The sequence below is a fragment of the Sparus aurata genome, chromosome 3 (assembly GCF_900880675.1).
Source record: "Sparus aurata chromosome 3, fSpaAur1.1, whole genome shotgun sequence".
NCBI lineage: Eukaryota > Metazoa > Chordata > Actinopteri > Spariformes > Sparidae > Sparus > Sparus aurata.
Window position 1 is genome coordinate 19,946,243 of NC_044189.1, and position 26,857 is coordinate 19,973,099.

Sequence of the window (26,857 nt, forward strand, 5' to 3'; positions counted from 1 at the left end):
AAGTTAAATTTTTATCAAAGATAAAGTGCCTTAAATTATTCCTAGAAGGTTTCACAGTACTGTAGTGTTCTAAGATCTAGATTTCTCTCAAGCAAAATTTTAAATCATCAGCCAGGTCAGGGAATTGTTTACAATATAAAAACATAAGAAAATGAACTTCTTTAACCATCATATGAATAATGTGTCAGCCTAACATCCTCCCAGCAAAACTAAAGAGACCTAACAGAGAATTTTCCTAAAGATCTGAGTTTATTTTGAAGAAATTACCGACGCCTTTAATCTGAATCAGGATTTTCAGGATATATAAGCAGATTTTCACAGAAGCCTTTGGAATCTGGTGCATAAAAAGAAATATTAAATATTTTTTTTAATGTAAAGAAGTTTCGGCTTCAGTGTTAAAAAGGAAAGAATGAATAAAGTAAATAAAAAATAAAGTCTGAAGAATAGGTGCAGCTTTCACACCAATCAGCTCTGTAACTCACCGGTTTACAGGTGATCGAACACGTGTGCGATACTAACAAATCAGAGATGGGTGAATGTGCAAATATAAATATTCTATCGTGGTAGTAAACATCAATAAAACACATGATAAATGATTATATTTCCTGTATTTGGGTCAGTCAGTCGTGATTATCGCTGCATGTGTGTCCGTCAATCAGTCACGGGTGTGTTTCTGCGTCATCGCTCTCCAGCCAATCGCGTGGCGACGTCCAGAAACGGGGCAGCCAAGACATAAACCTTGCAAACATGGCGACGCTCCGAAGAGAGTACGGAGATTGGAAATACGACCGTTTTTAACCGAGAACATCAGCTCCTGCTCGCATGCTACGATGTGGTGGGGTTAGCCGGAGCCACCGCACGCACAGCCGGTTAGACGATGTTTGCAGAGGTGAGTCAGCGCCGGGAAACAGGCGCGAGGGGCGGCACAGGAGTTTGTTTTCCAGTGACCGACATGGCTAGTTAGATTGTAGCATGCTAGCGCCTTAGCGTTAGCCCCCGCAGGTAAACAGCACACAGGCTGACCGGGAGAGGACGGCACACCGCCGCGGTGCTGACAGAGAGGCGGGCAGCTGTAGGTGGCTCTCTGTCCGGGATTACACAGTTAGCGCCGAGTTAATACGATGTTCTTAAGATGTCCGCACTGCCAACACCGGGCAGGAATTAGCTCGACACAGGCAGTGTCGGTAGTATGCGTTTAGATTATGAGTAACGTCCCTCAACAACGAATTTCTACATCACAACAAATACAGGTGAGCTGGGCGTTAGCTGGGGAAGACAAACAGTGTCACAGGCGGAATGAAGTGTCCTGTATGGTGGCAGGGAGGTTGATTGACAGCTCAGGTGAAGGCTGCTGGTTACCGACATGTTTCTCCACGGCTAGCTAACATTTATGTTGTGCTGAGTGGACTGAACGATGACAGCTAACGGGTTTGATGTGGCATCTCCCTCCATGTTACTGTGACTCCAGTGTATGAACATGCCCTGCTGGGAAACCAAAGGAGGATAAAAACTAGCAGCAGTTTGTGTCCAGGAGCATCAGCAGCCTGTCAGACACACACACACACACACACACACACACACACACACACATTGGCCAACACAGGCTGGCCTTTAAATATTAATAGGCTGTCTTGGCTCCATTGTTGTGAGTCACTGGTTGTACAGGTCACTCACAGCTTTGTGGTCACTCTCACTGACACGTCGTTTTGTGTGTGACGTGTGATGACATGGTCGTTCTGTCACACTTCACGTGATGCGTTTTCTCACTGTAACTGATTTCACATGGACTGTTCTGACCATGACATCTGCTGATGTGACAAACAGACTACACCGTCCACCTCACCTGAGTGGCAGGTGACCTTACCCCCTCCCAGGCACCTCTCCAGCAGTTTAAGTACAGGTTTAGCCTCAGTAATGAGGCTTTAGCTGGCACTGCACTCCTCTCTACGTCTGGCAGGGAGCACTGATTTCTGTGCACCGTGCAGTCAGGTGTTAAGCTGTTGCTCAGTAGCTATTTGCAAATTGTTGTTCTCTGCTAACCTTTAGTTGAAGTAGATGATGGGCTTGTGTTGGAGCATCCTGTGCTGGGTTTTGGCTTCACACCAGCTTTGTGATGACATCTATACTGTGGATTTAAGATGTGAAGCAAGAACAGCAGATTCACTGGTAGATCTGGTGGAGGCGGCTGTTGAATCTGCTAATAAAGAGCCACTGGCTTTTTGTCTCACACACTTATTCTATGATTTGTGTTGTTGTGTCATTTGTTAAATGTCTTTGCAAAGTAGGTTGAAATGCAGTTGTTGCTCTTGTTTTGTTGTATCAGACAAGTGTTGCACGTCCGTCTGTCCTGAGAGATCCCTCCTCTGTTGGAAGTCGCTCAAATAAAATGGATTTGATTTCAGTTGGAAGTTGTGTTGCACATTCAACAGTACGATCAGGTTTGTTTGTAGACATTGGCACCGACTCTTTTTCTGTCTTTATTAGATTTACTCCTTTAGCTTGTTGAACGCATTGTGTGTTCATTTGCAAACACAAAGCATATGACACATATCTCAGTGCTTTAACCCCTGGCTAAATCTCATTAAGGTGTCTTAATCAAGCTCGGTGGACATTTAGGCCAGCACGCTGTCACATCAGGCCCGTTTGTCACCTGGTACACCTCCACCTACTTCCTTCAGTCAACAGAAGTGGCCTTGCCAAACAGGCCGACGCCTTTCAGCAGTTGGATGTAATTAATTGAATCCAGATATATCCACAGTGTGTTTAGGTCATTCTAGGACACCAAATGAAGTTCATATTTCAAGATTGGATCTTGCTTCATTGAGTCCAAGAGCTACTAAACTAGAAACGAAACAAATTTAGGGTAACACACGTGATGCAGACGCCAACTATTGCAGAGAGTGGGATCCTTGTAGTTGGTTGGGACTTTGGGTGAATAACATAAACCTCTGGATACACGTACCTGAAGCTTCTCACCAGAAGGGGAAAAGAAGAAGCACTGACTGACTTCCACCTTCTCAGGGAAACACTGGAGTTGGCGTCAGTAAAGTAGCAGTGCTGCTGATGGAGTTCTTCATCATATCAGCCAAAAGCGTGGTTTCTCCACTCAGTCTTTCTTAGAGCTGTTCTGTATACCAGTATCAGAAATGCCACCGTCACTTGCTGAAACGCTGGAATGCGGATCAGCAAGTACACGAGTCTACGCAGCAAACTGAAGCAAAGGAAGTTATTCATTAAAAACAGGACCCTGAACCACATGTGTGCAACCTTACAGATGTTTTACTAAACAAGCAGCCAGTGTGTTTTTTTACTCGCTAGTTTCTGATTGATACTCTGTATTGGCCACTACACAAAGTTCAGATATCTGAATCAGTGTCAGATTGTCCTTGTGCTTCCTTGTATTGTCACACGTCTTTTTAGTTGCAGCGTTCCATCTGTGATCAGATCGTACAAAAGGCAATAAAGTGCAAAATGGGCCAAAGATTATAGTCTGTTTCAAGGTGTCGATCTCTGTTTAGAACCTCAACGTACACACTGTAAACGTTTTACTGAGGACATGTACACATACTCTCACACACCCTACTTATATATATTTTAACCAGTACTGTAAATCTATGAGAGGTTTAAGTGCTCTGCAGGTCAAACACCAGATTTTTCTACAAAACAGAAAGGGTCAGTTTGAGAGGTGCTTTGTTCTTTGTGAGCTTGTTGGCCTGTTGAAAAGTGGAGTCATGCTGGACTTGTCTTCTCTCCTGCTGTACTCGCTGCTCCATCTAATGTTGAACTCTGTATCAGTTAATGATGGCAGAAAGCTTGTTTGTAGGGGGTTGCACAGCACAGGTTTTGAATTAGCAAGCGGCTTGTTCGTAACAAATCAGTGTTTTGACCACCTTCAGATAGCAGACAGTGCAGACAGCCTGTGAACTGGACAACACACCAGGATGGACTTTTTGTAGAGTTATGTAGACGGTGTGATTCAGTTTGTTAGTGTAAGTGGTGAGTTTACAGCCTCACATTTCTAAGAGCTACATGTTGATAGCGGCTTCCGAATGCAAACCAAAGCGTAGACCTGCCACCGAGAGGGAGACCCAGCTTTGGACTCTCCCATCATCTTGTGTTGTCGTCCCTACAGTTGGATGTGTGACCTTTACTGTGCAGAATGATGCATGTCAGAGTTTGGAAGTCAATCCTGGTCCAGTACAGAATTTATAAGTGTATGATGTAAAAACTTGTGCACACACACTGACGACCTTTCAGTGAAGTAGCAGACATCTTATGTCCAGAAGGATAACTTTTGAAATGACGGCTCTTTTATGTATTATTGAATTATTCTGTAATTTTTAACGAGGTAGAGCGAGTTGATGCCTGTTTAACGATGTTAATGTGGAAATTATACTTTTGTGGTGAACAAAAACACGTCAGACACACATTATTGTTCTCAGCAGACTATTTGTATATAAAGTATGTTAATACATATCTGTAGGGGATCTTTAATGAGGCTTTTTAAATCCTGATTCTCGACAGGTCTTGAAATGAACCATCATTACTCAGTTGCACAGTTTCACTTCTGTGCTCTTTTGATTCTTTTGATGTATCCCAAGGCTGATTTGGTAGCTCTTTCTTCTGTGGTGGTCCTGGTGGATTAGACCAGCCTCATTTACTTTCTTTCCCTCCCAGGCATTCAAGATGGATCCCCCACAGGGAGCGCTTTAATAGGCCGAGTTAACCTCCCGACCAATGACCACACTGATCAGGGTTTTCAGCTTAGCACTGTGCAGGGGTAACCAAAATAGCAATATCCACCCATGAGCAGTTCTCCTCACACGTGTGAAGAATGTGTGTGCAGTTGTGTGTGTGTGTGCAGATTTGTTTTCAAATCGTGCCAGGAAATCAGGGAAATGGTAATCTGGGAAATGGTAATCTCCAAGATGCTGATAAGAGGCTGCGTGTGCATGTCTGACTGTGCCTGGAGTCAAGGACGTCCAGCAGCGCAGCGCTGCACAAAACTCTGTGGCAGTGCTTTAAAACATTTAGGTTACACAGTTCAAGTTGCGGCTGCTCAGTCCAAGTCAGTGTTCCAGAGAGAAAGAACGAATGGGCTGATGAAAGCAGAGCGAGGATATTAATACATATTTTGATATCACAAAGTTAGACTGGATTTGTAATTTTGGTTATAATAATGGTAAGAAATAGCAAGAAGGTAACACACATTCCTGAAGGTATTTTAGTGAAGTAAAGTGAACAGTAAATACTTCTAAACCTAATCCGTGGCCCTGATTCTAATACAACTAATCATCTTTATCACAGCGTGTTTTATCACTGGGGCTGGGTGATCAGTTCACCTCATCAATTATACCTGATAAAAAAACATTCATGTCCGTCTGTCTGTGCAGACATCTTGTTCAGAGACTCACAGTATTGTTCCCCTCATGTTTCAGTGTGTGCGCGTTGCGTAAGGATTCGCCTAGATGTTTAGATGTGTGCGCTCCCGATGGGCCTGGGTGTTAATCACTGGAACAGATGGTTCATGTTAAAACCCTGTGTAAGCTGTAATGACTCAAGAGTGCCGGTTATCATCTGTCCTACAGAGCCGAGCCTCCGCAGCCTCATCGCCCAGACCTGCACTGATAGCCTTCACACTCACTGCTGCCCGGCGGCAGCACTGACGTCACACCAGACTTATGTTACACATTGGAACTACATTCAAATACTTTCTCAGTGAATGATTGCCTCAAGTTTGATCGACTCAAACGGACAGTATGTCTTTGAAGTTGGATCATTGTCTTCACACCTAGAAAAGACACATGTCTAAATAAGAAACCATTACTTTTCCTGTTAGTGAACTGCTTCTTTAAATTGAATTGATACATAAATATATTAGGGCTGCAACAATTAGTCAGTTAATGGATTAGTCAATGGGGAGAAAATGGATTGCCTAACAATTAATAATAATTGGGTCATTGTTTTTTTTAAAGTCAAACATTTTCTGGTTCCCACTTCTTAATTCTAAGGATTTGTGGCTTTTATGTTTGACCTCCGATAGATTGTTTGGGTTGGAGAGTCTTTGGGTTCTGGTTTTGTAGACCTAAAGATTTAACATGTACACAATCTGCAGATTAATCAATAATGACAATAATTGTGGATCTTTCTACCCAAAGAAGGAGTGAGTAGTAGTAAATCAACAGTGATGACTGAGCCGACTGGAAGCTTCTGAATACTGAAGCAACTTCCTCCTGTGTGATAAGTGTTGGAGGAAGGTAAACAGAGTAGATGTGTCACTGCAGGTCAAGCTGTTCTTCAAGGTTTGCATGAAAGTCATTGCCTCGAGTTTACATTTTATCGTCAATGGCGACAACATTGTGGCTGATAACGGAGCGATGTTTGCCTTGGGAAGTGTCAGAGTGCAGGACACTCAACTCATGTAAGGTGGTAAAGTTGTGGCGTGCAGGGAATAAACTGCTCTGAGCAGCATTCCTTTGTACTTTTACCACTCCTAGTTCAACCGTAACAATAGTCCTGTTCTTTGTCCAGCTTTGTTCTCCTCCTAAACCTGCTATTACTGACTCAGTCCCAGCCAGGCATGACCTGAAAAAGTTTGGACACATTCTGCTGTCATGTGCACTCAGAACACTTGTGTATGGCAGCTTTTTTGCAATAATCTCATTTCTTGAATGTCATGTGTGTAAGAGTCCTTTTTTCTTAATATGGGTTAAAGAATTACAGAAACTTGATTAGCAGCATTTTGATGTTAGACCTGATCTAGGCCTTGTAGGTTTATATTGTACAATATTTCATTTTCAGACTAAAATTAAATCTAATAAGACTTAATAAGACGCTTTCTATAGTGAGAGATAATTGTGTCCTCCTGTGCACCAGTCCAGGAGATTCAACAAAAAAGAAAAAGTCTGCAACAAAACTAGTGCAGTTAATATACGTCAGCTTCCATATAATACAGGGTAGAGAAGAGAAGTCTGTACTGTCACGTTACATGTAAACGAGCATGTTGGAGTCATTGCAGCACAGAAGAACCTGCTTCATTTCCTCCCCTAACCTGATTTCTCCCACCTCCAGGTTTCTAACAAAGTGACTGTCTGCTGTGCGTCACTTATTCCAAGGCGTGCTCAGAGGTGCTATTGTTCGTTAATGTAACGAGTGACGACACACATGTTTAAAACCAGTCGTGCTGTCTTGTCACATCCTACACTCTCAACAACTTGTTTAGTAGTCGTTTAGCTAATGAAGTCGGGTCAGTCAGCGATCCTCCCTGACAGCCATCAGCATCAGGTTTTAATTTGTCCAGTGTGCTGTTTGATCAGCTGGTGTGCAGCTGGCGTGGTGACTCGAGATGTCACAAGCTGATCTGCAGGATCTGACCTGGAGCCAGTCAAGTCATTTTTTTTAATTGAGTAGTATCAGGTTTATGAAGCCCGATCCGATTCGGGATCGTTCGTTCATTGTAACCTGTCATGATCTGCATTTACCTCAGAGCAGGTGAACAAAAGTGGTCAGTCTGAATGGAGATAAGCACACTGACTGAGACTGTCAGAGGAGAGCGGAACAACAGTGTGAACAGAAATGAAACATGTAAATAGTTTTGTCTTTGTAGTTGTTTTATCACAGTGAAGTTCAGTTTATGTTTTATTCTCTTTAGAGATGAAATATTCAAAAATATACAGAATAAAATCAATTATTAATATCGATCTTTCATACATCAATGTGCTGTACTCTGTGTGTGTGTGTGTGTAAAAATGATGTTGAACAAAACAAGTACAGATTTAGTGAAATCTAATTCCTTATTGTGATATAGAATTATTAAGAAGAAAGGAAATTTATTTAAAAGGATTGGAGTAAGTATATGTGTGATAGATTAAGTTGTGGATGTGCATGTTGTGAGAGCCGCAGGTTGCACTTGGTCTGGTTCTAGTGTTTGTATACTGGCCATTGTTCTCCTCAGTGGTCTGCTGAGCGTTGTTCCTGTGTCTTGGTCATTCTGTGCATATCCACTGGCTGACCTATGTATCCGAGTGTAACAGAGTTGGCAGCCAGTCTAATGTGTGTGAACTATCTGATTGTCCATAGCTGGCCTTGGCAGAGAGAACAATGTCTGAGTGTCCTGAGGACGCTCCGTCTGTCCCCCTCCGGCTCCATCAGTGGAGCTGCTTATCTAAGGACCTCTCGTATGAATGTAGGGCAGTCGAAGATCATCAGTGTTGATCATTGTGATGTCCGTCAGTGACCAGAGTGTGACCTGTTATACCACCTCTGTAGATAACTGCACTTCTCACATCCTCTCATCACACTGGATACATTATGGTCTCAGTCCAGCTCCTACCTGTAATGATGACAGGTAGATGACCTGATGGTCAGTGATCAGGAGGATCTGGACACTGAGGATTCAGGCCCCCATGAAGACATGTTTAGGGATGTTCTGATACTTATGTTATCATAAATGCCTCTGATGCTCCCTAAAATGCAGCAAGTACATGAGGCTATGAACAGACAGCGTAACATAGATGTGTTACTGACTCTGACTGTCTGTAGTCACCACACGGTGATACCACTGAATAATATGAGTCTGCAAAGTAACTAGTTACTGTAAAATTACATGAATATACTCATGTAAAGTACCTCAAAATCGTACTTGAGTTAATTGTACTTCATTACATTACATCACTGGTTATTGTAACGTTTAATGCAAAAATATTATTTTTACTGTTAATGCATATCAGTTCCAGATATTGATTATCAGTCTCCTTGATTACCCAGAAGTTTTAGTGTCGGTCGAGCTTACTAACAGTCCAACGATACGATACACTTGACTTAAGAACAATACGTTGATCTTAATATATGTAATGTGAAAGCATCAGCAGTCATGATGGAGGGCACTTCGTCACTGTCTGTGTTACATATTGAATTGTAATGGTTGTATTCGTAGCACAGTTAGCATCACATAGCTGGCATAGCACAGGACTGATACAAGCTACTAACTAGCGTAACTTACATGGAAAACTGGGACACAGAGCTGCTAGTTGGAAACAAGTTTGGTTTCCTTCACTGACAATAACAGGAAAGCCATAGGATGTGACACACACACACACACACACACACACACACACACACACACACACACAGTCGAGGCCTGATACTCTCTAACAATGCAACACACCACAGTGTGTGTCTTTTTAAGTTATCTCTCCCTGTGCTGACGTCTGCAGGATAGAATGGTGTTTTTTCTGCTCCATGGATGATTTCGTTGTACACTACAGTTGTCTAATCATCTTGAGTGTATCTGAGTGCTGCTGATTTATTGTTACTTTCCTTCACAATGGACTGAGCAGTCCAGTCAGAACAGTTTTATGTGAGGAATTCAGAATCAGAAATCCTTTAATGTCCGGCAAACGGGGAAATTTGTTTGTCCCAGCAGCCAAACAGAAGAATATTTCAAAAGACTAAACCAATAGCAATAATAAACAATATTTGATGATGATTTCTTTTAAGATGAAAGTAGATAAATCTGGCGTCTAGTCTGCAATCTGCATATTAAAAGTCTGTCAGTCGATCTGTCAGTCACAGAGGATCTAAATGTCCTGACCAGTCAGAGGTTAGGGTTGTAGTCTCACCTCTGTGCAGCTCTAATGACATTCAGACTGATTAAAGTAAAAGCTGAAAAGTATTTCACTTGTTTTTTGTGTGTTTCAGGCCAGTCTGTCCATCTGGGGATGGGGGGGTCTTGGAGTCGTGCTGTTCCTCGTCACCTTTGGACCGTTTGCCATATTCTACCTGGCCTTTTATGTCTTCTGCTTCATTGGAGGGTGAGCAGGAAGAGCTTGAATCAATGAATGTTGTGTTTACATGAGCACACAGTCACAGTGTCTCTGTACAGCAGCCTGACTGACCATCACACTGTTCTCTCTCTCCTCTGTGTTTCAGGGGCTTTGCGGTCACTCTGCTCTATGGAAAGATCAACTCAGAGAGACACCTGGAGAAGTGCGAGCACTCTTACTTGCCACCCACACAAATTGGTATACTGAAGGTAAACACACACGTTTTGCATTGCCTCCACAAACCCATTAATTAGGTGTTAATCACGTGTCTGTTGATGTGGTTTGATTGGTCACATTTCACTACATCTTCAGTCTTTCTGTGTTTCTTTGTGTCTCCTTCAGACATTGGATGAGATGAAGCTGGAGATGAAGCCCATAAAGATTGACAGGAGACTGACTGGCTCCAGTTTCATAGATGAACCACTACAACAGGTGTGTCTCGTGTGTTTGTCATGTATGTGACACATGCTGCGATAAAGCTTCACCATCATGTTCCACTTGTCACTATGAAGCTGGAGATTAAAAAAACATGATCAGCTCTATTTACACTCAGTGGCAACTTGATGCAGCTGATGCAGTGAGAGAAAGTGTTTCCCTCGGCTTTGAAGTTCTCACTGTACACTTCCATCGGTCATAAAAAGCAGCACAGGAGAGAAGATTACAGGATTATGACTGGGTGACAAACAGTAACACTTTGAGTCACTGTCTGGCCCATCAGCCGGTCCAGTCAGCAGCTGCAGTGTTTGACCATCCCTGACAAACACTGCGTGACCCCCTGATGCCTCGAGTGTCTCCGGTTCACAGGAAGCTGCTGCTTTATATTCAGTGTTGTTGGAGTTGTTCTAGAGCAGACTGTCTGTCAGCTGATAGATGCTCTGTTTTATCTTTTGTAAGAAAGAAAAAAATACAATCAACCTAAAGCTTTAGAAAAAATATGACAAATAACTGAATAACATTGAAGCTTAATTTAGATAGAATTTGTGCAGACAACAAATGTTGCTGGCAGGATGTTTCTCCTTCTTGACTTCATTGTTTTTTTGTTGGTTAATTTCTTATTTTCTTCATGTTGGTGCAAGAAGCACTTTCACAACTTTCTCATGTTTTCTTCTCTTTGTCTTTAGAACAACCACCAGATTTGTGGTTTCCTTTTTTTTTTTTTTATATAAAGTTTTATACCCTTTTTCTAATGTATTCTAATTGAAAACAGTGTATTCCATTCAATATTTAAATTCACAGTAGTTCGGTCATGTAAGCAGTTAATGTGCTCATGTGGCTTTCTCTAATCTCATCAGACACACTTTCCTAAAGAAAACTCGTCTGTCTTCCGTCCTGACAGAAAGTGGAACTGAAAGTTTCCGTACTGTAGCTGTCAGTGTTGTCATCGTGAGGCTTGAGCAAAAGGAAAAGACTGTTGCAGTGCTGTCATGTAATGTTTCCACTCTCTGACTGTGACTCTGCTGGTAATTGACTCAGAATACTTTTGGGCTTAACACATTCATATGTAGATCCTGTAAATGATGCTCCAGCTGTCAGTCGGCGTTGCACACAGAGAAGATGAGCCAGTCACAGTTTTTTCTCTCCTCTCCACCCTGTGGTTACAACACAGACATACTGTTGCATGTTCGCCTCACTAAAGCAGCGTGGCCAGCGGAGTTAAGTGCAGATACAGCAGTTTGTGCCGGTCAGGTGACACTGACTGCTCGACTGTGGTGCTTCTGTTCTCTCTTCCTGCCCGTGAAATGCACACTAATCATTTCAGCAACATGTGAACAGCTGAATGTGACGTCATGTGAACCTGCCTTATCTTCTGGAACTTTGTCTTTGTCCCTTTTTAACAGCAAGTTTATTTATGGAGTGCATTTTGCACACAGGAGCAATTTGTCTTGTTAACATTACAGAAAAAAAGAAACATCCACAAGATAATTAAAAGAAAGTACAAATGATATAAAATACTTAATATGATGAAATCCTCTTTCCCCCTGCAGCTCATGGCAGCAGCAGCATCTACTGACGGTCACACTGATTCATGTACTGGCCTGATGTGTGCACCATAGCAAAACTTAGTTAGTTACTCAGGTTTCTTCAGACCTAACAGCCCAGTCATCTCTTCTCAGGATGTTTGTAATGGACACTGACAACCAACAGACTTTGACTGATCTATTTACCCAGCTCACACATTTCCTCTCAGCTCTGCTCAGTCCGTCTCATCTTGACTGAATTTCTTTTTTTCCACACTATTCCTCCTCCTCCATGTTACTTTGACCCTGCAGGTGATCCAGTTTGCTCTGAGAGACTACATCCAGTACTGGTACTACACTCTGAGCGAGGATGAGTCCTTCTTGTTGGAGATCAGGCAGACGCTGCAGAATGCCCTCGTCCAATTCTCTACAAGGTACAAGACACGTAGCTGTGCATGCAGTTCTGTCGTGATATTGAATGTTTTGTGGGTTTTTTTTGTTTAAAGTAATCCTCATTATTTGTGTGCGTGTGTTTTTATGTGTCAAGGTCCAAAGAGGTGGACTGGCAGCCTTACTTTACCACTCGCCTGGTGGACGACTTTGCCACCCATTTACGTGTCTTTAGAAAAGCCCAGGATCGCCTCGCCGACAGAGAGGACAAGCAGAGTAAGCAGACACATTCATACACACCTGCATTTCACAGTCGTTCGTATATTTTGCATGTAGCTTGTCTTTAGCAGTGATGGTAGTCATTTTGTTCTGAGTTTAATCAGTTTCGTGGTCATTTTAAAGGCTTCACAATAAGAATTTTGACATTGCGGTGTCTTAACAGGAGACATAACAGAGGAGCTGGTGGACTCCTTCTTTGAGGCCGAGGTGGAGATGGAGAGGAAGATTTGTCGAGACGTGGTGTGCACTTCAATCAAAGATGAAGAAGGTAAACACACTTGTGCAGCGTGACCTTGTAGTTCACACTGTAATGAGGAACTGTAGCCACAAATGTGTTGCTGTTTGATGCTACAGCTTGCAAAAACTAAACACATGATGCGTGTGTGTGTGTCAGGTTTTCTGCGAGACTTGTGCGAGCTGCTTCTGTATCTGTTACTACCTCCTGGAGATTTCCACAACAAGAACATGAGATACTTCCTAAGGGTGAGTGCACATCGGATAAACAAACACTCTCACTTACACAGCGTGTCAGACGATCACAGCTTCATCAATCTGAGATGTGAACATGAGGCGCAGAATCACATATTCACTCACACAATATGTCAAACAACCTGTGTTGTTGATTTATCATAGTTGAGCCACATGCTGCCTCTTTGACTGCCAGCCAGTTCTGAGTGTGACTTAAATTGTTAAGCACGTACTGAAGATGCACTGTGATGTTTCCTCTCAGGAGGTGCTGGCACGTGGTGTGCTACTTCCTCTGATCAACCAGCTTAGCGACCCGGACTACATCAACCAGTTTGTCATCTGGATGGTGAGACACGTGTACATACCTTTGACCTACCAGGTCTCAATGTTACTGTTTTTTTAAATTAAAATTGTATCTGTATTGCTGCTGCACAGCTTTAATTACAGCATAGATTACAGTTAATTGTCATGTTTAATCTTGACTGGGGTAAATGAATCAGAACAACGAGTTTGTCATAGATCCAAGGCAACAAAAAGTCCTCCTGTTTCCAGGATGATTTAAATATTTGCTTCTGTTTCAGCTCATAAACTTCTATACCCACCTTTACTTTCTCACGAGTGACTGATCACTACTGCTCGTGTGCAACTCCCAGTATAGATGAACTGAAAGTCACGCCCTGGATACTTTCATCATCAGCTCCAGAAAACAATGATTAATTCTGTTTTTTGTATTACTTTCCTGGAAAGTGAGGTGCTATATTTACTATTCTGACATTTCATCTCACTTCCCCCGGGCGGTCCGTGACTATCAGCCATTATTTGAACTGGCCTTTCGAGTCCGTGCTGATTTTATCTGCTATTCTTTTCTTACTCGTCTCCTTTTCTGTGAAGCACTTCTTAACCTTGTTATAGTGCTATATGAGGAAAGTTTATTATGTTCATTGAAAACAATTAGAAACTATCAAGAATGCAAATGAGATGGGAGCAGAAACGTCACAGATGTGTAAATGTATGTGGTTTTACAGATCCGGGACTCCAGCTGCAACTATGAAGCCTTCATGAACATCCTGAAGCTGACGGACAAGCCTCCGGAGCTGGAGGCCGTCAAAGACAAGGTGCTGGAGGAGCTGCAGTACCTCCGCTCCCTGGACACTGCCGGAGATGGTGAGCCTTCACTTTTATTATATTGAAAGACAAACGCAGACACACTTGTTAGTAGGAAGGCATGAAGCACATGTGTTAAGTATCTCTTTCCTGTCCTCTAGACATCAATGTTATCAAGAACCAGATCAACAGTCTTCTGTTTGTGAAGAAGGTGTGTGAGACCAGGATCCAGAGACTACAGTCTGGCAAGGTGAGAACCTGCAGCACGGCCTGTTGATGCTTACACTGGAGTATTAGTTTACATGATGGTAAAATACTGGAATTGCTCCAAGCCAGTTATCTTTTGGACTCAGCTAGTTCAAGACTCCAGTTTTACTTGTGAACCAGACTCTGCTCATCCTCTTCCTGTGTTGTGTAGGAGGTGGATGCCCTGAAGCTGGCAGCCAACTTTGGCAAGCTGTGTGTTATCCCACTGGATCACATCCTCATCCACAACATCGCCCTGCAGTTCTTCATGGGTAATTCTGGAAATGCATCATCACATACATGACAGATGCCAGACGTCACTGTAGTCCTCCCGAGGCCTTAATCCTGAACATTTCTGTTAATCATCTTGATAATCCATAATTCATTCAGTTTCTTACAACCCCGACCTGTCTCGTTAGGCACACTTCTCATCAGAGTCAAGGTCACTTCATGTTACTGATCAGATTACCGGAGTGTGCGTGCGTACAAACTTGGAGTGAAACCAAGTTCTGTCAGCTCTGGTGTGGAGAATCAACATGAGTCAAGGGCCGAAACATGATGGCTGCTTCTGTCATTGTAGCATTCAACATGCTTAAAATGTTTTTAAAAAGTTTGGGTCAAGGAAGCCTGCAGATAGAAACCAACCAAAGTTTTAAACAGTGCAAAAAGCCTCTGTATGTAGATAATGTCACAGAAATGCCTTATTAGACAAAACACCATGTGGACCGACTCTTGTGCATCTGATCCAGACTTCATGCAGGCAGCGGGGGCCCAGGCCGAGCTGTTCTTCTGGCTCACTGTGGAGGGCTACAGGGTGACAGCTCAGCAGCAGCTGGAGGCCATGCAGGGCTGGCAGAAAGACGGCATGAAGCAGCCCAGCGCCACCAAGGGGCTGCTGAAGGCCGCTGCACTGGGTGTCTTCGAACAATACCTCTCTGACAAGGTAGGAGGCGTGTTAAGATGGCAGGCGGAGGTCCTTTCAGCTGTGAAGCTGAATTAACACCAATCAGAAGCTCAGTAGTTATTTCCTTAGATTTTCTTGGGTAAATGACATAAAATGCACTTTAAAGCCTTACAGCCTTCTTTGGCCTGTATGGTGTAGTATTTAGGTATTTACCAAAGTTTTTTCACTCTTCTTCTTCTTCTTCTTCTTCTTCTTCTTCTTCTTCAACAGGCGTCCCCCAGGGTGCAGGTGGACGAAGCATCCGTCACAAAACTAGGGGAGAAGCTACAGAAAGACGACCCCACGCCAGAGATCTTTGACGAAATCCAGAGAAATGTATGAAATCTTTTCTACACTTTGACCTGCTTATGAGGGAATTTTTCAATGTGCAGCCTTACCTCTGTTTTCGTCCTGTTAAGCAAAATCCCTGACACACATTTGCCCTCAGGTGTACGACATGATGCTGCGTGATGAGCGTTACTATCCGTCCTTCAAGCAGAGTCCTCTCTACGTCCGCATGCTGGCAGAGCTGGACATGTTGAAAGAGCCGAGCTACAGAGGTTCTGACGACGGTGACGGAGAATCCTTCAACGGCTCCCCCACAGGAAGCATTAACCTGGTACGTCTTCTTCACTTTGTGTTGCAGGACTTAGACAATACATATGCATTTACTGTATAAGTGTTCCCAAACTGTGTTGTAAAATGGCGACTTGTTTCTTGTGATTTCAGTCTTTGGACGACTTGTCCAACTCCTGCCATGATGAATCTATGCACCTACATGCCTTCATCTCCGACACAGGTACACACACACACACACACAGGTACACACATACACTCACACAGGTACACACATACACTCACACAGGTACACACATACACTCACACAGTCTCACATACACTCACACAGGTACACACATACACTCACACAGTCTCACATACACTCACACAGGTACACACATACACTCACACAGTCTCACATACACTCACACAGGTACACACATACACTCACACAGGTACACACATACACTCACACAGGTACACACATACACTCACACAGTCTCACATACACTCACACAGTCTCACACACACTCACACAGTCACACATACACTCACACAGTCACACATACACTCACACAGGTACACACATACACTCACACAGGTACACACATACACTCACACAGGTACACACATACACTCACACAGTCTCACATACACTCACACAGGTACACACATACACTCACACAGTCTCACATACACTCACACAGTCTCACATACACTCACACAGTCTCACATACACTCACACAGTCTCACATACACTCACACAGTCTCACATACACTCACACAGTCTCACATACACTCACACAGGTACACACATACACTCACACAGTCTCACATACACTCACACAGTCTCACACATACACTCACACAGGTACACACATACACTCACACAGTCTCACATACACTCACACAGTCTCACATACACTCACACAGTCTCACACACACTCACACAGGTACACACATACACTCACACAGGTACACACATACACTCACACAGGTACACACATACACTCACACAGGTACACACATACACTCACACAGTCTCACATACACTCACACAGTCTCACATACACTCACACAGTCTCACATACACTCACACAGTCTCACATACACTCACACAGTCTCACATACACTCACACAGTCTCACATACACTCACACAGTCTCACATACACTCACACAGGTACACACATACACTCACACAGTCTCACACACACTCACACAGTCTCACATACACTCACACAGTCTCACATACACTCACACAGTCACACATACACTCACACAGGTACACACATACACTCACACAGGTACACACATACACTCACACAGTCTCACACACACTCACACAGTCTCACATACACTCACACAGTCACACATACACTCACACAGTCTCACATACACTCACACAGTCACACATACACTCACACAGGTACACACATACACTCACACAGTCTCACATACACTCACACAGTCACACATACACTCACACAGGTACACACATACACTCACACAGGTACACACATACACTCACACAGGTACACACATACACTCACACAGTCACACATACACTCACACAGTCTCACACACACTCACACAGTCTCACATACACTCACACAGTCTCACATACACTCACACAGTCTCACATACACTCACACAGTCTCACATACACTCACACAGTCTCACATACACTCACACAGTCTCACATACACTCACACAGTCTCACATACACTCACACAGTCTCACATACACTCACACAGTCACACATACACTCACACAGGTACACACATACACTCACACAGTCTCACACATACACTCACACAGTCTCACATACACTCACACAGGTACACACATACACTCACACAGGTACACACATACACTCACACAGTCTCACACTACACTCACACAGTCTCACATACAGTCTCACATACACTCACACAGTCTCACACACACTCACACAGTCTCACATACACTCACACAGTCTCACACACACTCACACAGTCTCACATACACTCACACAGTCACACATACACTCACACAGTCACACACACACTCACACAGGTACACACATACACTCACACAGTCTCACACACACTCACACAGTCTCACATACACTCACACAGTCTCACACACACTCACACAGTCTCACATACACTCACACAGTCACACATACACTCACACAGTCACACACACACTCACACAGGTACACACATACACTCACACAGGTACACACATACACTCACACAGGTACACACATACACTCACACAGGTACACACATACACTCACACAGTCTCACACACACTCACACAGTCTCACATACACTCACACAGTCTCACATACACTCACACAGTCTCACATACACTCACACAGTCTCACATACACTCACACAGTCTCACATACACTCACACAGTCTCACATACACTCACACAGTCTCACATACACTCACACAGTCTCACATACACTCACACAGTCTCACATACACTCACACAGGTACACACATACACTCACACAGGTACACACATACACTCACACAGTCTCACATACACTCACACAGTCTCACATACACTCACACAGTCTCACATACACTCACACAGTCTCACATACACTCACACAGTCTCACACACACTCACACAGTCTCACACACACTCACACAGTCTCACATACACTCACACAGTCTCACATACACTCACACAGTCTCACATACACTCACACAGTCACACATACACTCACACAGTCTCACATACACTCACACAGTCTCACACACACTCACACAGTCTCACATACACTCACACAGTCACACATACACTCACACAGTCTCACATACACTCACACAGTCTCACACACACTCACACAGTCTCACACACACTCACACAGTCTCACACACACTCACACAGTCTCACATACACTCACACAGTCTCACACACACTCACACAGTCTCACATACACTCACACAGTCACACATACACTCACACAGTCACACATACACTCACACAGTCACACACACACTCACACAGTCTCACATACACTCACACAGTCACACATACACTCACACAGGTACACACATACACTCACACAGTCTCACACACACTCACACAGTCTCACATACACTCACACAGTCTCACATACACTCACACAGTCACACATACACTCACACAGTCTCACATACACTCACACAGTCTCACACAGTCTCACATACACTCACACAGTCACACATACACTCACACAGTCTCACATACACTCACACAGTCACACACACACTCACACAGTCACACACACACTCACACAGTCTCACATACACTCACACAGTCTCACATACACTCACACAGTCTCACATACACTCACACAGGTACACACATACACTCACACAGTCTCACATACACTCACACAGTCTCACACAGTCTCACATACACTCACACAGTCACACATACACTCACACAGTCTCACACACACTCACACAGTCACACATACACTCACACAGTCACACACACACTCACACAGTCTCACATACACTCACACAGTCTCACATACACTCACACAGTCTCACATACACTCACACAGTCTCACATACACTCACACAGTCTCACATACACTCCCACAGTCTCACATACACTCACAGGTACACACATACACTCACACAGTCTCACACACACTCACACAGTCTCACATACACTCACACAGGCTCACATACACTCACACAGTCTCACATACACTCACACAGGTACACACATACACTCACACAGTCTCACATACACTCACAGTCTCACATACACTCACACAGTCTCACATACACTCACACAGGTACACACATACACTCACACAGTCTCACATACACTCACACAGGTACACACATACACTCACACAGTCTCACATACACTCACACAGGTACACACATACACTCACACAGTCTCACATACACTCATGTTGGGAGTTTTCTTTAAATCAGTGTTCCACTTTTTGCTTGAAGAAACCCAATAAGAAGTGTTGAAGGGTTAATAATGAAACTTGAATGTGTTAGTTTTGACACTGACAACTAAACAACTCGTGCTTGACTTCACTCGGAGTGTTTGGGTGTTTTAACTGATGATGAGCGTTTGGGTCAGTGGGTATATTGTTACATTATATTATAGTATATCTGTTCGCCTGCATTCGTCCCTCCCTGCATGTTTTTTTCCTCTCAGTTTTTCACCTCCTCCGTTCATTATGTCTGCTGTCACTTCGCACTGTTCCTGTATGCTTTATTTCTTTCATTCCATCACCTTTACTATTTTTTATGCTTTTCCTTTTTCCTTCCTCCTCCCTCCCTCTCCCTTCCTGTCATTCTGTCTCCCTTTTATCACCCTCTGCACTGCATTCTTTCTTTTGCCTGTTCTTCCTCCTCCTCTCACTTTGAACCTGCACACGCTTTTCTGTCTTTTCCTTTCTTTCTTTTCTACTTTCACCAACCCCCTCATCCTCCATTCCCATTTTGGATGTAATGCCGGGGCGGGGTAGCTGACGCTTGTCTCCCCGGATTGTGGGGTGCTGCAGGGGTTTGCAACGACCACGGCAAAACCTACGCGCTGTATGCCATCACTGTGTTCAGACGCAACCACGACGGCAGCGAGGACTGCTGGAAGACCTACCGACGCTACTCGGACTTCCACGACTTCCATATGAGGATCACTGAGACGGTGTGTTCAGAAGTCAGTGGTATTTCTACCTCAGAAGAAACTTAACGTTGTGGAGCAAATACTCATGAACTTGTGTTGTGTATTCATTCTGTTTTAGTTTGAGAACCTGGCGTCGATCCTCAAGCTGCCAGGGAAAAAGACCTTCAACAACATGGACAGAGACTTCTTGGAGAAGAGGAAAAAGGACCTCAATGCTTATCTACAGGTAACAGTTACCTCTCATTATTGACCTTCCATTTCTGAGTGACTTTTGTGCTTTGCATTATTTCGTAGAGTGTATATGAGTAACTTGTAAATGTGTTGTAGTTGCTGCTGAACCCTGAGATGGTGAAGGCCTGTCCAACCCTCATTCCTTACGTCTACGACTTTCTAGAGAACAAGGCCTACAGCAAGGGCAAGGGAGAGTTTGCACGCAAGGTTCATCTCATTAATTCACTACCAAATAAATGCAAATATGTGACGTGCACCATTGTAATTCTAGTATGTAGCACATAAGAATGCATATTCATAATGACAGAGATATGCTGTACTTAACACACGACTAATCAGTGACCCGTTTGATAAATCACAATCTCTGTCTTTGTTTTATTGACCCATCAGATAGACACATTTGTAAATCCTCTGAGGAGCTCCATGAGGAACGTGTCCAACGCTGTGAAGGCCCTGCCAGACAGCCTGGCTGAGGGCATGACCAAGGTGTCTGACAATATGGGCCGCATGTCAGAGAGACTGGGCCAGGACATTAAGCAGTCCATACTGAAGGTAACATCACCAGGAGCAAGTGCCTGATATACAAACAGAGAGTCTATTTTTTTCCCCATCAGTATAAACGACCCTCTTCCTGTTGGCTCGTGTCGCCGTCTGTTAGCTTCGAAGTTTCTACCTGAGCTGTGTACACAGTCAGCTGTTTGATATGCAGTAAACCCACAAGCAGTGTGTAAACTTTAGAATGACAAAGTGAATGAATATGCTGCGTGGGGCAGATGTAGGATTTATATTGACAATTATATAAAAGTACAAGGAGGAGGACACTTACTAAGAGTGACGACTGCCAGAAATGTTCTCTTTAAAGGAAGTCAGTGGATGTTTTGGTATCAGAGCGTTATTGACGATGTACGGCTCATTTAACTGCACAATTTAAAAAAATAAATAAATAAAATGGATTCCTGTCCTCTTATATTTCCTAGACCTGTAGCCTCTCCACAGCTCTAAGTAACCCACAATCCTCCTCTTCTACTTATTGTTCTGACGGTTTTAATCATCCAGCCACTGACTGTCCAGTGTTCTGTGTTTCGCCCAGGTGCCTCCACTCCTCCCCAAGACCGACATCGACCCTGAACACTGTCGAGTCTCTGCTCAGCTCGATGACAACGTGAGTCAGCGGCATGCTGGGTACTGGTTGTTGGTTTTAATTTGCTGTGATTTTATTTATTCAGCTTTTATTTATTTGTGCGTGCAGGTGGATGATAACATCCCGCTGAGGGTAATGCTGCTGCTGATGGACGAGGTGTTTGACCTGAAGGAGAAAAATCAGTGGCTGCGCAGGAACATCAAGAACCTGCTGCAGCAGCTCATCAGGGCCACGTACGGAGACACCATCAACAGGTGAGAGGGCGGACTGACATCAGCTCACAGGCCAGGTGGGAATATAGGCAGGTAGAATCATTACGTTTAACATGGTTAGAAATCACTTCATGGGTTTAATCTCTCAGAAGTGAGTTGGGGTGATGAAGAATTTTCATTTGGAGGACTTTTAATATTTTTCTCACAGATGATAAAGTAATCCTGGCTTTACAGAACAGATACTGGATTACCAGTATCAGTTCCCTGATTGTTTATCTGGATTTCAGCTGTTTCGGTGACTTGAAACAACCAGTCAGTCAGTCTGTTAAACATTCAAACCAAAATACAGTATTTCAGACAGCAAGATGTAAAGTCATTGCAGAAAACAGTTCCACTGGATGAACATTCACAGATCACTGTAGGTTTGCATAAACTCACACTGAACAGAAGCATTTTTACAGCTGAAGATAATCTCTCCCAAGTCTCGTACTCACACATGGCACACACACGTCGCACACACACGTCGCACACACACGTCGCACACACACGTCGCACACACACGTCGCACACACACGTCGCACACACACGTCGCACACACACGTCGCACACACACGTCGCACACTGAGCACAATCTGAATCGTCTGTCATGTCTCGGTAGGAAAATTGTGGATCACGTGGACTACATGACCTCACCAGAGCAGGTTGCAGATTACGTCAAGAAGTTCAGGTAACCCCTCCCCTGCTTTTTTCAAATAACTCTGATTGGTCAGCAGAATTATGACTAACCTCAGTGGTTCTGTCTCTGTACAGGGATTCCTACTGGCCCAACGGTATTCTGGCCGAGACGCCGCCCCGTCGGGACAAGAACATTCGCATGAGGACACGAGTAGCTGCCAAGACCAGCCTGCTGGGAATCATGCCAGGTGAAAACACACACAGACACACATTTCATCTAGGGATCACCCTGCACTGTATGCGACTGTCCCCTCTGCCTCCCTGAGATTTCTGCACCCTCCTGACTTCTCCACTATCTTCCTCAGACGAGCTGAAGCACATCATCGGGGCGGACACCACGAGAAAGGGCATCCTCCGCGTCTTCGACATGTTCCAGTACCAACCCATGAACCGCCGGCTGGTCTACGTTTTCCTGGAGGGCTTCTTGGAAACGATGTTCCCGCAGTACAAATTCCCGGAGCTCTTCGTCAAGCTGCACTCCCGCTCGCCACGCATCCACAGATACAGCCAGAAACTCAAATCGTCCTCCCTCAAGAGGTGACAGGAGAGGACGGAGGCAGCGGGACATGAGCCGACTAGACACACACAGACTTGAGGGTGAGAGTGGGAGGGCTTGATGTGAATGTTGAGGTGTGTGTGTGTGTGTGTGTGTGTGTGTGTGTGTGTATATGTGTGATATCTGCCCTTCCACTCCCCTTACACACTCTTTTCAGTGAAAACACTCCAATTATCCAGCTGATAATTTCTGTGGAGACAGAACTGAAGGATGAACACACACTCTGCCCTCCTCTCACTCTGTGACACACACTCACACATGCGCAAACACAAATCCTGTAATTTGCACCAAGACCGAACATGGCAGTCTTTTTCTTTTAGTTTTGAATATTCTCCCTCGCTCTTTTTTGGACTTTTTAGTTGTGTTTAGCTTTATCCTGGGCCAGTCAATGCTGCTTTTTCGTGGTCCAGAGAGCAGACCACAAATACTGTCTTGTTTTTAAACTGCAGGAGTAGATATCATAGACCCACACCTTGCCTTACCTTCCCGCTTCTGTCTTCTGGCCGGCACAGTTCTACCATCCGAGTGACCCGGCCTCCTCCGCTGTAGTCAAACTTCCCCTCATGCTGTAGACATTTTATCTGCAAAAGCTGCACACTTGCTTACATGCAAATGATGTTACGTTTTCATCGCAACCAAATATGTCAATCGCACTGGGTTCAGAAGGCGCTGTTTTTAAAAAATGTGACTGAACAAACGTGGGACAAAAAGGGTGATTTAGATTTGTATCGTCTTCTCGTGAGAAATGATGAGAATTATATTTCTTTCCCAAAGTGTTTCATCATCTGTACCACCTGTGATCCTCCAGGAACAGGCCACATCCCCCTTTAACGCTACTGTCATGAACTGTGACAACCAAAGCTCATGCTGTCCCCTACGTGTGTGTGTGTGCACTGGTTCAACGTTGGGATACTCTGAACATAACTGTGCTTCATATCGTAAACCGTGAGAGGGAAGAGAACTCGGAGATGACCTTGGCTGTGATGACACACAGGCTGTCCAGGCGCACCGTCAAAGAATGTACTCTGTGGTCTAGTCTGTATTTGGCTCGTGTAGAATTGTGTGTGAGTGTGTGTGTGAGTGTGTGTAGCACGAAGTTGCAACCCTCTTCAGTCAGAAACGGTGCCAGTGTGAGCTAGTGAACCAGCCTTAAAACTACATACAGTATATACTGACCAAGAGACGCAGGCCGGAGGCGCAGGCCAGAGACGCAGGCCAGAGGCGGCGCTCCCCACGCGACTGAACGTTACAGGAAATCAAGATAGAGATATGGAGATATATCCCTAATCACTTTAATTCAGAGAAAATGTCTTTAATTTTGTGCAATATTTTTTTTTTTCTTTTAATGCATGTGCATTTTGAATCATTGTATACTGAGAAAAAGTAATTCATATTGTTTTAACAGTAGAAAAAAGCGAAAGAAGTTTCCCCTCAGACGTCTTCTTCTCCCGACAACTCAACATTCCGTTGTTGTAAAAGTACATTGTTTATTTTACAGACTTGTTTTATAAGTCTGAGTTTTCTTTCTTTAGTTTGTGGCGTGTGGGGGATATTTCCCACCCGTACAGAATCCGTGTTGTGGGTATGGACCGGGCGGTGGCAGGGGGTTCTCTGTGTCGCGGCCTGATGATTAGCTCATTGGGCTAAAGCTAGTTGAAAGGCGGCCTCAGACTACTGCTTCTTTTTAACTCATAAGTGACGTTTTATGCATTCAGGCCCGTTCTGTTGAGTGTGAACAGATCTTTGTCGGTATGAACGGACCGCTGGAGGGACCGCCCCTTTCCTCCTGTCCTATAGGCACACAGGAGAGCCGTGTCCTGTGACCAATGGAATCACTGCTAATGAGCACTTAACGTAGCAACTGTGGGAAAGCCTCTCCCATTGGCTGGAAGGAGCCCCATTCTGCTGCAGCCATTGGAGGGAAACTCCCTCGTCTGCTTTGATTTGCTTGCACTGAGCAGCCCTGGTGGACTCTGATTGGCTGAGCAGGAGGACTTGAACTTGGTTCTCTCTTACTGGGAGGTCCATATTTTGTCCCATGATGGAGGAGGAGGTGTCACCTTTAACTGTCTGCACACCGCTCCGTACAGGAAGGCTTGTCTGTTTTTTTAACCCCAGTATTTATGATAATCTATGATAATGAAAATTGTGCATATCTGTGTACAGTATGTGTTAATAGTGTGCCTAAATGTACTGTCAACTCTATTTTCATATTTTTCTTTAACCTAAAAAACAACAATCAGAATGTCATGATCATTTTATGCGACTGAAAATGACTTTAGGGTGTTTTTTTGCATCATGCTTATCAAACTCTTCCTTGTGAGCAAACTGTGCTCAGATCAGTATAACACTAATAAAAGGTAACTCAGACTAACTGACCTCCAGTGTGTCTGCTGTCTTCAGTGCATCAGCGGTCCTGATGTGGCTGCAGGTTCTCTCGCAGGTCAAACGTGGAGATGCACGATACGGATTTTCTTTCAGCTGATAACTGAAAATGACCTGCTGCTTTTAGCTGACGCCAGCCAGGATATGAGAAACACTGAGGTCCTGCCCTCCACCTCCACACATACATCGAGAACGTTTTGTAGACTTGAATAAATCTGTTAATTTCTCTCTAGGAAATGATATCAGTGCCAGCAAATGGATGAAATCAGTCTCAAATTCTGACAGAAAAAGAATATAAGTGACAATAGGCCAACTTTGAATTAAATGTACACTCATATTCACTCCCTCTCTTCTGTTAGAACCCTGCAGAAATTCCAATTGCGTCGGTTACTGGCGGATCACAAACCACCTGTACAGGTGAACACCACCACCTACTGCATCAGAGTGTGTGGATGCTGTTCTTGTTCAGTGGATGTAAGACATCAGACTAAATGTTATCTGCTTTTTTTTTTTTAACGGCCAGAATTTCAGAGATGCTGATAAATGGCAGATAATCTGAATCTGAGGTCATGTCCTCGCTCCCTGTGGTCGACAGCGCTCCGTCAGTAACACCTGCTGGGTCTTTACACAAACATGTAGCTAGAAAAGAAAAGTTATTATTCCACATCCAGTATATCATTTATTTTGTGAGCAGTAAATAGACAAATCTCAACTGATCAAACAAGTCTGTCGTAAAGTTATAAAGAAATAAATGAATCCTGAATCTGAAACGTAAAGAAAGTAGAGCTGATGGTCGGCTTTGATTTGGAAGCATTAAAATTCATATCGGGCATAAAGTGAAGGAACTGGAGGTCCGTCCAAAAGTGTGCGTACCATCCTACAGGGCTGCACTCTGTCGTGTCCATCAGTGGTTCTGATGCAAGTTCTACATCCAGAGTCCAAACAGCATGTGATTAAAAACTGAAGTGTTGAGAATACCAGTAAAATAATCTAGTTTGTTTTAGATTAATGCTGTTAATCTTTTCAGAACAGAACAAGTCTCTTTGGGTCTGATGGCTCGTCAGCGTCCACAACAATAAATCATCAGCATTCTAACGAGCAGAACTCTCAGGTTCTGTGCTGCTGTTCAGTACCACACTATAAAAACATGTACTATATTTTAAGTATTATTGGAATAGTGTT

At 43.9% G+C, this 26,857-nt stretch overlaps 1 protein-coding gene across 4 annotated transcripts; it reads left to right on the forward strand.

Moving 5' to 3' along the window:
- The first annotated feature begins 703 nt into the window (after positions 1-703).
- On the forward strand, positions 704-25,668 carry snx13 (sorting nexin 13). 4 transcript variants are annotated; one of them, XM_030412806.1, is made up of 25 exons: positions 704-889; positions 9,700-9,812; positions 9,931-10,033; positions 10,167-10,256; positions 12,095-12,216; positions 12,330-12,448; positions 12,615-12,719; positions 12,846-12,934; positions 13,182-13,265; positions 13,945-14,083; positions 14,185-14,273; positions 14,442-14,541; positions 15,019-15,212; positions 15,444-15,548; positions 15,661-15,831; positions 15,942-16,011; positions 20,258-20,448; positions 20,534-20,641; positions 20,743-20,853; positions 21,037-21,198; positions 21,737-21,808; positions 21,896-22,041; positions 22,658-22,726; positions 22,810-22,922; positions 23,040-25,668. In XM_030412806.1, exons 1-25 carry the CDS (start codon positions 878-880, stop codon positions 23,273-23,275), a joined length of 2,913 nt encoding a protein of 970 aa, XP_030268666.1. In that variant the 5' UTR covers positions 704-877; the 3' UTR covers positions 23,276-25,668. The 4 variants fall into 4 exon arrangements, with proteins under 4 accessions (XP_030268666.1, XP_030268667.1, XP_030268668.1 ...); XM_030412807.1 differs by having other exon boundaries at positions 20,258-20,436; XM_030412808.1 differs by having other exon boundaries at positions 20,294-20,448.
- The last annotated feature ends 1,189 nt before the right edge of the window (positions 25,669-26,857 follow it).